Source organism: Aedes albopictus, chromosome 3, assembly GCF_035046485.1.
Source record: "Aedes albopictus strain Foshan chromosome 3, AalbF5, whole genome shotgun sequence".
Classification (NCBI taxonomy): domain Eukaryota; kingdom Metazoa; phylum Arthropoda; class Insecta; order Diptera; family Culicidae; genus Aedes; species Aedes albopictus.
The window spans coordinates 445,955,121-445,967,447 of record NC_085138.1 but is presented as its reverse complement, the minus strand read 5'-3'; the positions used below and the strand labels follow the sequence as shown (position 1 = coordinate 445,967,447).

Here is a 12,327-nt window from a genome sequence, read left to right as displayed (position 1 = left end):
ATACTCTTAGGAACTCATTTGTAGATGATCATACCAGAGATGTCCATATCCTCAGTGTAGAAAAGAGAAATAGAAAATACACCACTCACGCTGTGCATCTGAACGGGAGCCCGTCTCTTTTATGTGGATCCACCACTGCGATTCGGATGCGCGCAAGCTTGGTGGGTAGAAATAAATCTCTTAGCTCCCTGAGCACTAGCCCACACAACAGTGCGGTGAGAGCGCTTTAAAATTCTCTCCGGTGAAGTGTAAAAAATCACCCGGGCGCGCGCTCCAGAGAGGTTTTTGCGCCAGAGTGCGCGCTGCGGTGAAACACCGGAGAGATCTCGCCCCGGTGACACCATGGTGATGATTCGGTGACTGCTGGGTGAAAACACGGGAGAGCGCGTGAGAGCGATGCGCGCGAAAGAGTGAGCCACACTCGATCCTAGGCGAACGAGCAAGAGCACACACTAGCGCTTGGTCTACCCACCACCCAAAACAAGAGAAACTGGCTTCTTGGTGTGGTGAAAAATGTTACTATCCCCAGTGTGGTCGATAAACTGACGCCCCAGTGAATCGCTACGGTGAAATGCCATCTCTGGATCATACCACGGTAAAACTTACCCTGAAATAGTTGCTCGTTCTCCAATAGCCACTCACGGGCTTATAAATCAAATTATTGGCAAACTATGTTCAGCACTTTCGAAATGATATTTTCAGCACTGACCGATAATAAACGAGGGTATGTTTCCTATTCCTCCTTTCGTGGACTGAAATCGCATCTAAATTAAGTTTTCCCATGCCATGAACTTGTACAAATTTGTTCCTTGAGGCATCAACTGCTATTTTCTTCATTTTGAGCCAAATCGAGCGCGAAAATCTGGTAAATTGAAGGATAGATTGGAGGTCATCCTATGTATTTGAATTAAAATCCCCATACGAACTGCAAATCATTCTTAATCAACTGCATCGTCCACAGGTTATTCTTCTCATCAAAAGGCACAACCGTAGGGGGTCCCCCGTGGAACTTTCCGATATTTGTGTATTTGAACCAGTCTAGTGGTGCGCATCTTGCCCCCCTATGGGCGTTATGACCATAGTTGTAGGGGAAATGAATCTAGTGGGCTATGATTCACAGCCATAATGCTGTGAGCTGCAGTTACACAGTAGATCTACTGAATGTAGACTTCATTTTGAGAAGACTACAGCACACATAAGTGTTGTATTGGCGCTAACGGTCTATGTGCAATACTTTTTAACAGAAAGTCCGGTAAGTCCACTACGAACCTAATTAGGGGACGGTCATTAACCACGTAGACCAAATTTTGGTCGTCTCAGATGACCCTCGTAGATTTTTGTCCATAAATACAAAAATTCCAAAACGTGCATGACAAACTCTGGCCGAACCCCCAAAATGTCTACGTGATTAATGAATGGCCCCAGAAACTTTCAGTTGAGATGACGACGACTCACAGCAACTGCCAACATAATTGCTTGCCGAAATATGTACAGTCGGGTCTCCTATAAGACGCTGCCACCCACCTTACGCCCACCGTAATGCCTACGTTGTCTTTCAAACAATTTAGTTAATATTCGGTACCGTAAACCGGGGTCAAATTTGATCGCCGGGTCGAAATTGATCAGACGATTTTCCGTTAGATAAAACATACTTCAAATAGTTTCCAAGCAAATATCGTTTAGTATCGGTTCCCAACTGCACGATAGTTGAAAGGAAATTATTTAAAATATGCTAAACCTAACCGAAAAACGCGTGATCAATTTCGACCCGAAGATCAATTTGACCTCGGTTTACGGTATATGACTAGCCTATAATATAGACTAACTGCAGGCAAAAAATCAGCTGGATCGGATGCAAGACAGCTGATAAATTGCAGTGGGCGTAAGCTGAGACGCTGCGACCCGACTGTAGCAAGTTTTGAAAGGTATTCAGTAAGGAAACGTAAATTTTTTAAAGTTAAGACTAAAATAAAACTAAGATAGTAGACTACTTACTATAGATGGCTGTTTGACGAAGTTTTTGAAATTATTTTTCAAAACGCCATTGACAACGCCATCTGCATGTTTGTCCATTTTGGCATCGTAATTATAAAAAGGAAAATAGTTCCGTAGTAAGGTAATCTTAGAGGGAATACCAGTGACCATGCGTCTCCATATAGTTGGTTATTATCAAAGATTGTTGCCATATGATAAGAAATGCACACATATATACACTAGGAAGCTTTTTACGTGGTACTGCATCGAAAGAGTACAGGGAGATATGGGTCACCATGTACTTATACATATACGAAACGATTTGCATTTATCAATAATATTGTATGTAAATTCTATGAAAACAGGTGATGTAATAGGACATACAAAATCCTACTGCTCGAATCTTAAGACTGGCTTATAAATTATGTTAAGAAATCTAGTTCTGTGTTCTTATGTGAATATGTCGTTGGAAGAAAATAGTTTATTTGTAACATTAAAAGGGTGAAAACACATACTTCCCGTCGTAAGAGTGATTGGTTACATCTAAAGTAGTTCAACCGAAAGAGCCGCAAGAAGTTCACACACAATTTTACTATAAATGAAGAACTTTACAAAAAGATGCGACAGTGCAACGTTGGGTTGAAATCAGTAATGCGATTTTCTCAATTTCATCCAATGGGTAGTGATAGTGACAGTGTTACAATTTGGCGTTTCTGTTGGAGCTTTAAGTCAGCTATAACAAAGGGGTTTGTGTAAAGATACTAGCACACGTTGTCGGGTACAGCCAAGATAAAATCAACGGGGTCAAGGGGTTTAACATGAAAGTGGAAAGTGATGTTTGTTGGTGATATGTATGTGTGTGTGTGTGTGTGTGTAGATTTTGCGCCAAGAACATACAGACAGACAGTAGTGATGGTTGGGGACATTTTGAGGGGGGTCATTCGGGAAACAGCAATGTATTACATCATGCAGCACATCCTAGCTTCCGATTGCAAAGATAGCTTCACGGTAATCATCGTCGTCGGGCTTCATGGTCACACAGGTGGTCACTTTGAACTAATTCGTTTCTTTCGGTATTTTTTCCGTCCGTACACGTCGTACATTGAGATTGGTATGAATGTAAAAATGCGAAACAACAACAAAAGACGGCGGGCCGGTAGTACGGATAAATGGATCTCTCTCTGATCTGTGTTACTCAATGTCTCTCTGCCTCTTATCAAATTCCGCGCAAATCGTCGCAGCAGCAGCAGCAGCAGCTACTTCAATGACAATGGTGGGAAATTGTAGAGAAAATCGAAAAGGGGGGTTTTACGAAAAAAAGAATAGAACAAAAGAGCAAACACATGGAAACAAAATAGAAACGGAAAAGCTCGCAGGCAAAAGAAAAATGCGTGGCAGAACGGAAACGGAGAACATTCCCTCTCTCTCTCTTCTTCTCGGGTTAGGTGGCAATCGAAAAACAAAAACAACAAAAGAAAAAAACCAACAACAGAGGGGTTTTGGGAAGGGTGATTTCGGTAGTCTGGTTTAGGGACGAATAAGTAAAAACAAACAACAAATCAAGCTTAAAATCATATTTTATCATATTAAGACGGTGTTTTATTGTTGCATTCGCGGAGATACGACCGATTATAGAGCGATTGGAGAGGAAAACTCACAGACAAACAATAGTTTAAATTTAGGTGTAAAAGAGGTTGCTTTTTTTTTTCTAGTGCTGGGGATCGCTTAAAAACTAGGAGGTTAAAACAAATCAAAACGAGTGTCAGTTGAATAAGGTTTCTTTTTATTCTCTTAAGAGTGGGGTTTTGTGGTGTGTATGTATAGGTGTGTTTTCTTTTTATTTTACTTTTTGTAGTGGCAACGCCGGGGGAGTTTGATGTAGTGGTTGTTTTCTGGTTTTGAGGTTGAAATTTGATTCAGTGTTGTTAGGACTCAAACTCCTCCAGCCTAGCTTTTTTTCTGTTTCGACCGTTACGTTACGTTTATTTAATCTTCAGCACAAAGATAAAATTTTATAAATAAATAAACGATTAACAAGTAATTAACCTTCAGTTTTAAAAATCTATTAGTTAAACATAAATTACAGTAATATTATTAAGTATTTTTTTCTAATCCTAGCCTAAATCTAGTAAATCGAAGGCATAACAACGCGGGTAGCTTTGTTAGTTTTATTAATAGTTGGTCTTTTTCCGTGGACGACATTTAGTGCATTAACGTAACGATGTTAATGTACTACAAAGTTTTGTATAGTAAGGTCAAAAGTAAAGGATGCTGAGGCGTGGATTTATTCAGGTATTGATCAAAGGGGTTTCAGTGTTTCTGATTGATGTTTGTGTGTGTCATAAATAAGTAAAATAGTTCTATCCAATGTAACGCTTTGTTGCATAATTTCTATACCCGATGTAACGCAAAGTGGTGATGGTTGTAGATAACTCTGAACACTAATTCTAGGTATGTTATTTATTTGGCCATTTAGTTTGTCATACTAACACATTTAAATAGTGATGAAAAAAATAGAAATCAACTAAGCAGCAGCACTTTGGAAAAACCCGTTACTTAACAGTCACAGTACATAGCAGTACATAGTACAGTAGAAGCAATGAATGTGGAAAGCAATAGTATTCCGGAAAGATTTCGGAATATCCAGAAGTGGCCAGATTGTTGATCATCGGCACAATCATGAATTTTGAGCCGTCGAACGGTGGAGTTGCAAGAAATTCTGAAAGTGTCCCCTTCGAGTCCCTACCGGAACTGATTCCGGAGTATTCGGAAGTTGCCAGATCTATTGTCAATCATCGGCTGAATGCCTGTTGACATCTGACGGAAAATCAAGAATCTTGAGCCTTCCAACGGTGATGTTGCAGGAAACTCTGAAAGTGTCCCCTTCGAGTCTCTACCGGAACCGGTTCCGAAGTATTCGGAAGTTGTCGGATTCAATGTTGATCAGACAGAGAACATTCACTAACAGCAGAACCCTTTCCAGTAAGTTGAAAGATGTTTTGACCAATGCATGACAACATTTGGGTGCCAAATTTGTACCATCGGCCGTTAAAGTTGTAAGCTAGTTTCCTTAAGGAATCAGAAAGTATTTTAACCAATGCAAAACAAATATTTGAGAATCAAAATCGTAGCATCGATAGTTGAAAATATAGCTCGGTTTGGCTAACGAAGATTAACATCGAGAAGATTCTCTGCAGTTAACGAATGTTTACTGTTTCGATTCCTTTTCCTTAGTCTCTCTCAGTTCTTGTTCCAAACTCCAGAACTAACAGGTTCCTTAAATAAGTTCCTCCATTGGAAATTTCAAAAAATATTTCTTAAATTTCAAAAAAGTTTTAAGAAGTAGAAACATTCGAACAGAAATTATCTCAGGCTGTAACTTGTGCTTCATGCTTCTTATACTTCTGGGAGATTATCAATTATCTTTGGATCTTTATGCCTACGGATTCCTCAGAAGTACTTTTGGCTTCTTGGACAACATTGTATCTCCGGAAGAAATCTCGAGAAAACTCCTGGAGATATCTCGACGAAGACTGTGAAATAAATCCCGCTAAAAACTGGAAGAATTCCTGTGGAGAAATCCGGAATAATCCCAGGAAGAGCTCCTGCAGAAATTTAGAACTTTTAAGTGTATCCCCCGGTGTAAACCCAGAAGAAACTCCTTCTGGGAGGAACTTTGGACGAAGTATAGCGTTCCGGGCCGAAATCCGATAGAAATCCTGGTACAAAGTCCGGTAGAAAGACCCGGAAGGAAATCCGGAATCTCGGGAGGATTTTTAAGAAAAAATATTGAAGACTTCTAGGAGTCTCTCTCTCTCTCTCTCTCTCTCTCTCTCTCTCTCTCTCTCTCTCTCTCTTCTTGGCATTACGTCCTCATTGGGACAAAGCCTGCTTCTCAGCTTAGTGTTCTATGAGCACTTCCACAGTTATTAACTGAGAGCTTCCTCTGCCAATGACCATTTTGCATGCGTATATCGTGTGGCTGGCACGAAGATACTCTATTCCCAAGGAAGTCAAGGAAATTTCCTTTACGAAAAGATCCTGGTCCGACCGGGAATCGAACCCGTCACCCTCAGCATGGTCATGCTGAATACCCGTGCGTTTACCGCCTCGGCTATATAGGCCTGCTAGTAGTAAGCTCCGCAAACCTCCAAGTTAAGTCCCAGAAAGCACTCCGGAATCTGGAGAAATCGCGGGAAACAAATCCTCAGAGAAAATCTTGAGAGGAACTTCCGGATAAAACCTGTAAGAGTAATCCCCGCAGAACTCCGAGAGAAGCCCCAGAAGAAATTTCTACAGAAATCCTGAAAACAACTCCAGAAGAAATTCCAAGAAAACTCCTGAAAATGTTCTGGGGGAATCTTTGGAGTGAATTCCGCGAGCAAATCTGGGATAAATCCCAGAATGAACTCCTACTAAAATCCTGAAAGGAACTCCAGACGAAGCCCTGCATGGAACTATGGGGGGAAATCTTGGGGGGTACTCCGGTTGGAATCTTGAGAGGACCTCGGAGATAAATCTAGAGAAAACCTCTAAGAGTAATCCCAGTAGAATTCCGAGAGAAGTCTCAGAAGGAACTCGGGAAGAAATCTAGAGAATCTTCAGGAGAAATCTCGGGAGAAAAATGTTGAGAGGAACAACGGGATAAACCCAGGATAAAACAATTCCGGAGAGCATCGGTGAAATCCCAGATGGAACTCGAACATAAATCACGAGAGGAACTGAGGACGAAGCCCTGCGTGCAAGAAATATCTCTCCGGTAGGAAAAACTCTGAGATAAATCTCAGGGGAAGCTCCGGAAGGAATCTCAAGAAACTTCGGGAGGAACTCAGGCAGAAATTTCGGGAGGAACTTGGGGAAAACACAGAAAAAGCTCTAAGATTTATCCCGGGAAAACTCCAGGAGAAATCTCCGAAGGTATTTCTGGAAGAAATCTAGAGAAACCGACTGGAGAATTCCCTTAAGTAACTTTGATAGAAATTACTTAAGGGAAGCACCGGGAGAAATATTGAGAGGAACACGAGGAGGCACTCAGAGGTAAAAGACATGTAACCTTTCCCGAAAGGGACTCCGGAAGAAATTTCGAGGAAACTGCCGAAGAAATGCCGAAACAAAATCTTTGGAGCAAATCCAGCAGGCAACTCCGGGATTAATCCCGAGAGAAACTTTGAATGGAATCCTGCGAAGAACTCATTAAGAAATCAATCAATTCAGCAGAATACCCGGGAGGAACACTAAGAGAAATCCTGGAGGAACCTCGGAAAGAAATATCAGGGAAAATTCTTACCGGAAACCTTAAGAGGAAGTTCGGAAGAAATCTTCGGAAAACTGCAGGAGAAATCCCAGGAGGAAGCCCTTCAGAAATTTTGACAAGGAACACCATTTACGAATGAAACTCTGGAAGATATACCGGGGAACTCCAGTAAAAATCGCAGAAAGAATTCCAGAGGGAAGCTCGAGAAATCTACTGGAGAAACCCAGGAATCCGGTACAGAATTCAGGAAAGAACATCGAGCGAAATGCTGAGAGGAAAACCGGGAGAAAACTTCAGAAAACGTTCAAGATAGTTCTCAAGAGGAACTCTGGAAGACATCTCGAGAAGTCTCTCTGGAACAAATCCCACAAGGAACTCGAGAAGAAATCCTTTGGCAATCCCGAGAAACTCTTGCAGAAATCTTATAAGAAGAAATCCCAGAACTTTGGGAAAAATCAACACGGAATTCCTGCAGAAATTTAAAGCAAACCTCTAAGAAAAATCCTGATGAAACTCCGGTATTCGAGTCCTCCGGTGATTTCGAGCGGAACTCATGAAGAATCCCTGTGAGAAACTCCATGAGAACTCTCGGGACGAGCATCGGTAGAGAGTCCGGTAGAAATTCCGGGAACTCCAGTAGTAAGCTCAGGAGGACATCTGGCGAAAATCCCCGTGAAAATTCCGAGAGAAAACCTAAAAGGAGAAATCCCGGGAGGAACTCCGGCAGAAATTCCGGAGAATGCCGAGCAAAGTATCGGGAGGAACTCAGGGAAAAATCACAGAAGACCTCGAAGAGAAATCCCTGGGGGTATCCGGGAAAAATCTTAGAAGGAATTTCGGAAGGAATCTCGAAAAATCTACTGGAGGAATTCCGGAAAAAAAGGCCTGAAGTAATGATGAGAGAAACACTTTGATATACTCAGGGAAAACACAAAAAAAAACCTTTCCCGAGGCTCCCGAGAACTCCGTAAGGCATAAACAATTTCCAGGAAACTCCTGCAAATATTCCGGGAGAATCTTAAGAACAAATTCAACTAGCAGCTCCCGGAGAAACCTAGAAAGAAATTCCGCGAGGAACTCTGTGAGATATCCCTGAAGTAGCTCTAGCTAAGAACTCTGGAAGAACACTGGAGGATATCCCAATATGAATTCTGTAATTCTCTTACAGAGCCTGGGTGAACTTCAGGAGAAGTCCCAGATAGAACTGTTTCCGATATCCTGAGAGGAAGTCTGGAAGAAATCTTCGAAGAACACCTGGAGAAATCTTGCAAGAAACTTCGACAGAAGTCCCAAAAGGAATCCCAACAATAGTCCTGACAGGAACACCGGAAGAAATCTCGAATCTCGAAATTACTGGATGAATTCCAAATTAAATTTTGAAAGAAATCCTGGGGGAACTCCAGGAGTTATCGCAGAAGGGATTCCTCTGAAAACTCTGAAAGAAATCCCGAGAAGTACTCTGAGAGAATTCTAACAGAAAACCCGTGAAACACACCTAGAGAAACTCCGTAAAAATCCAGATAAAACCTCTAATAGAGAATCCCGGGGAGCTTCGGGAGAAGTCTCAGAAAGATTTCCTAACGAGATCCTGAAAGGAACTTCGGAACACATCATCTGAACACTCCTTGAGAAATCTGGCAAGGAACTCCAAGAGAAGTCTTAGAAGGAAGCCGTTGAGAAATTCTGGCTGAAACACCGGAAGAAATCTCGAGAAAGCTACCGGAGGAATCCGGATTAAAATTAATCGCGGGAGTATCTCTGGGGAATGCCGAAAGGAACTCCTACAGTTCCAGGAGGAGCTCCGCGTGAAATGCCGAGAGAAACTCTATGATAAATTCCTGGAGAAATCCCGTGACGAATTTTGGTAGATTTCCCATGACATAAACCATTAGCAAAGTACCGGTAGAAACCTGCTCTGAGATTCCTTCCCAACTTTCCAAATTTCTCTCGGATTACTTACCGTAATTCCTTTTAGCATTTCTCAATACAAATCCCAACAGAAATTCCGATAGGAATCCTGGAAGCAATCCTCTAATCTTTCACATGAAACAGCGAGGGTAATTTGAGAAACTCCCCAATCGAGAGGAACTATGTACGGAAGAAACCCCACGAGGTACTTTGAGAAAAATTGCGGTAGTAATCCAGGAAGGCATCCCAGACACCAGGGAGAAACTCTAAGGAAAGGAGAATCCCAGAAGGAGCTTCCACATAAACCCGGGAGAAACTCCTGAATAAATCTCAATAAAATTGTTCGAGGAATCCTGCTAGAAACTGCGATAGAAATCCCGCGTAGAACATCAAAGTAAATTCAGTATTCCCGGGAGAAACCCCTCTGGGAAAACCAGAGAAATCCTGGAGAAAACTTCGAGAGAAATCTCAGAGGGAACCCCTCTAAAATTTCAGAGAAGAACTTCGGAAGAAATCTTCAGAAAACCTCTGGAGATGTCCTCAAAGAAACTGTGGAAGAAATCCCGGAAAGAACTCCGGGATAACTTCAGGGAAATACTCCGCTAGAAGTCCCGTGAAAATTGTAGGAATATTTCATAGAAAATTTCTAGGATAACTCCGGAAGAAATCTCCGAAAACCTGAGGAACTCCAGTGAACATCCCGAGAGGAACTCCGGGTAAAATTCCGGGAGGATCATCGGGAGGAATCCCGAGAGGTACTCTGAGGTAAATTGGGAAAAACCTCTAAGAGAAATCTCGAGAGAACTTCACTATAAAACCCCGAAGAACTCTGTAAGAAAAATCCTGGAGTAGTCCTGAGAAAAACAGCGGAAGAAAACTCCTATACAAATCCAGAGAAACTCTGGAAAAAATCCTGGACGAACTGCTACAGAATCCTCCGACTCTCTGGGAGAAATTCTTGCCGAAATCCTGATAAAAAACTGTAGGGGAACTCCTTGTGAAATCCCATCTGGAGATTCGGGAGAAAACCTGAGATATGAACCATTCGATAAACACCAGTGCGTATCCATATCGGAATCCGTAGTGTTGAATGTATACCATTGAAGTTCTTTGAAGAACTCCGAAACAAATTGCGAGAGGATCACCGAGAGAAATCCTAGGAGGAACTCTAGGGAAAGTCAAAAAAAACTTTAGGAGAAATCTAGACCTTGAGAGACATCTTAGGGAACGTCCATAAATAACGTCACGCTTTGAGGGGGGAAGGGGGGGGGGGTTCAGCAAAGTGTGACGACCCATACAAAAATTTCAGAGGTTCAATACAAAAAGTGTGACATAGGGGGGAGGGGGTTGAAAATGGTCTATTTTTGCGTGACGTAATTTATGGAAGTTCCCTTAGAGGAAGAAACCTCTGGGAGAAATTCCTGCAGAAAGCCTAAGGAGGAGCTCATGGTAAAATTCCGAGAAACATTTTGAGAATTTCTGGAGAAACTCACAGAGATGTTACGAAGGTTTTGGAAGAAATTCCGAGATATGAACCATTAGCACCGGTAGGAATATAGATCGGAATGTAAGGAGGAATCCCTTAAAGATTTTCAAAGAGGAATCCTGGGAATACAACAGGGAAGAATCCCTAAAAAATCTGCGGAGTACTCTTGGAAAACAATTCTGTAGGAATCCTACCCCAGCAGAATTTCAAGGAATAATTGCAAAGGATTACATAAAAGGATTTCTTGGAGAATCTTCAAGTGTCTCTGACATAGTTCCAAGAGAAACCATTGGTGAGTAAATTCTGAAGTATACGTTCTGTTTGCAATTTGCAGCATCTATGAGAAATCTTCAATATCTAAGAAATTCATTCAAGAACGCTATCGAAATCCTACAGAGTATACAAAGTATCAAAATCCCACGGAATACCAATGTAATGTCTTGAAATCTAATAATATATTATCGTATATGCCATCAGTAGAGTCATCAGTATTCCACCAAAAGGTATCGGAATTCTTAATTTACGCTGACATACCACCACGGTAAGCTATACCAAATAACATTATTAAGTCAATAGGTTCTGTGGAAGTCCTTCGAACCACCGATAAAACAAAATAACTTAAAGTTTTATGACGATAAGCAGAACCTCCTCAAAACTAATTAGAGTCTAAATTGCTGGGAATCGCAGCACAGCAGAATACAATTGGTATCCCGTGGATTAGGATGAATCCCATCGCCAACCTAGCAATAACTCTGAACTTCTATGAATACTGCTGGAATAATTCATTCCAGAAAACGTTGGAATCTAGCAAAATAACTTTGAGATTCCCAGTATTGCATTGAATTCTTTTCTTTTGAGTTTAAATCCTTAACCTTATTCGTGCATTAGCTTGCGCTCACCTCGCGGACCTAGTGCACGTTTAAAGGACATAATGATCCCAATGCACGGCTAGAGTTAATGCTTCAAATACAACAATGTTGCAATAGTTTCCCAAAAACGGATTATCGAATATTAACCGCTGCATTACATCCATCTATCATTCGTGAACGATATCACTATAAAAAGATACTGCTCCAACTGACTGTTCTTAATTGCTGTCGCTTATCTTCGCGATGACATTGGTGGAGACAACGCGGTATTAGCGGATTAGCATTTCGTTCTTGCAAAACAACGTCCCTTTATGAAAGAAAGTAGAAATCAGTGTAGATACCAAACAACCAAATAACAACACAACGCCAACAGTGTTTTTTTCTTCTATTGATTCAACAATAGTCGTTTCTATATTACACAACATTACATCGATACTAGGAATATATGAAATTCGTATTAACTACCACCACTTGCGTCGCGAATGGCTGCGCCATCACTGTGTATCGTCGATCCATACCCGTTTTTTTATTTCTGAAGGATTCTGTGAGTGTTTGTGTGTTCCTCTGTGAGTGTGTGTATTTAAGAGTTTGTGTGGGTATCCTGTGTCTGTTCCTCTTGTGTGTGTTTGTGTGAGACTCCCAGCCTACACTACCGTTAATTGGTTAAGCCATTCTTTTCTCCTGTGAACGCGGGGTTTGTAAAAACTATTGAAGGGAAAAAGAAATTTGTTTTTTTTTGTTGGGTTTATTAAAAGGAAATACTATTGCGCAAAAAGTGTACACGCACACAAAAGAGCAACACGAGGGGGACTAAAAACACAAACAAATCATCAACA

The 12,327-nt window shown here is 41.3% G+C and overlaps 1 protein-coding gene across 14 annotated transcripts in view; it reads right to left on the bottom strand.

The window, feature by feature from the left end:
* LOC109425852 (plasma membrane calcium-transporting ATPase 1) overlaps positions 1-12,327 on the bottom strand; it is a 300,257-nt gene that overhangs the window by 55,941 nt on the left and 231,989 nt on the right. The window contains exon 5 of one of the 14 annotated variants that reach the window (XM_062856716.1): positions 11,860-12,196. The exons of the other annotated variants lie outside the window; for them this stretch is intronic. Within the exon in view, the coding sequence (XP_062712700.1) occupies positions 12,147-12,196 (50 nt within the window). The 3' untranslated portion in view covers positions 11,860-12,146. Of the gene's footprint in view, positions 1-11,859; positions 12,197-12,327 lie in introns of those variants that run through there. 14 annotated transcript variants of the gene reach the window in all.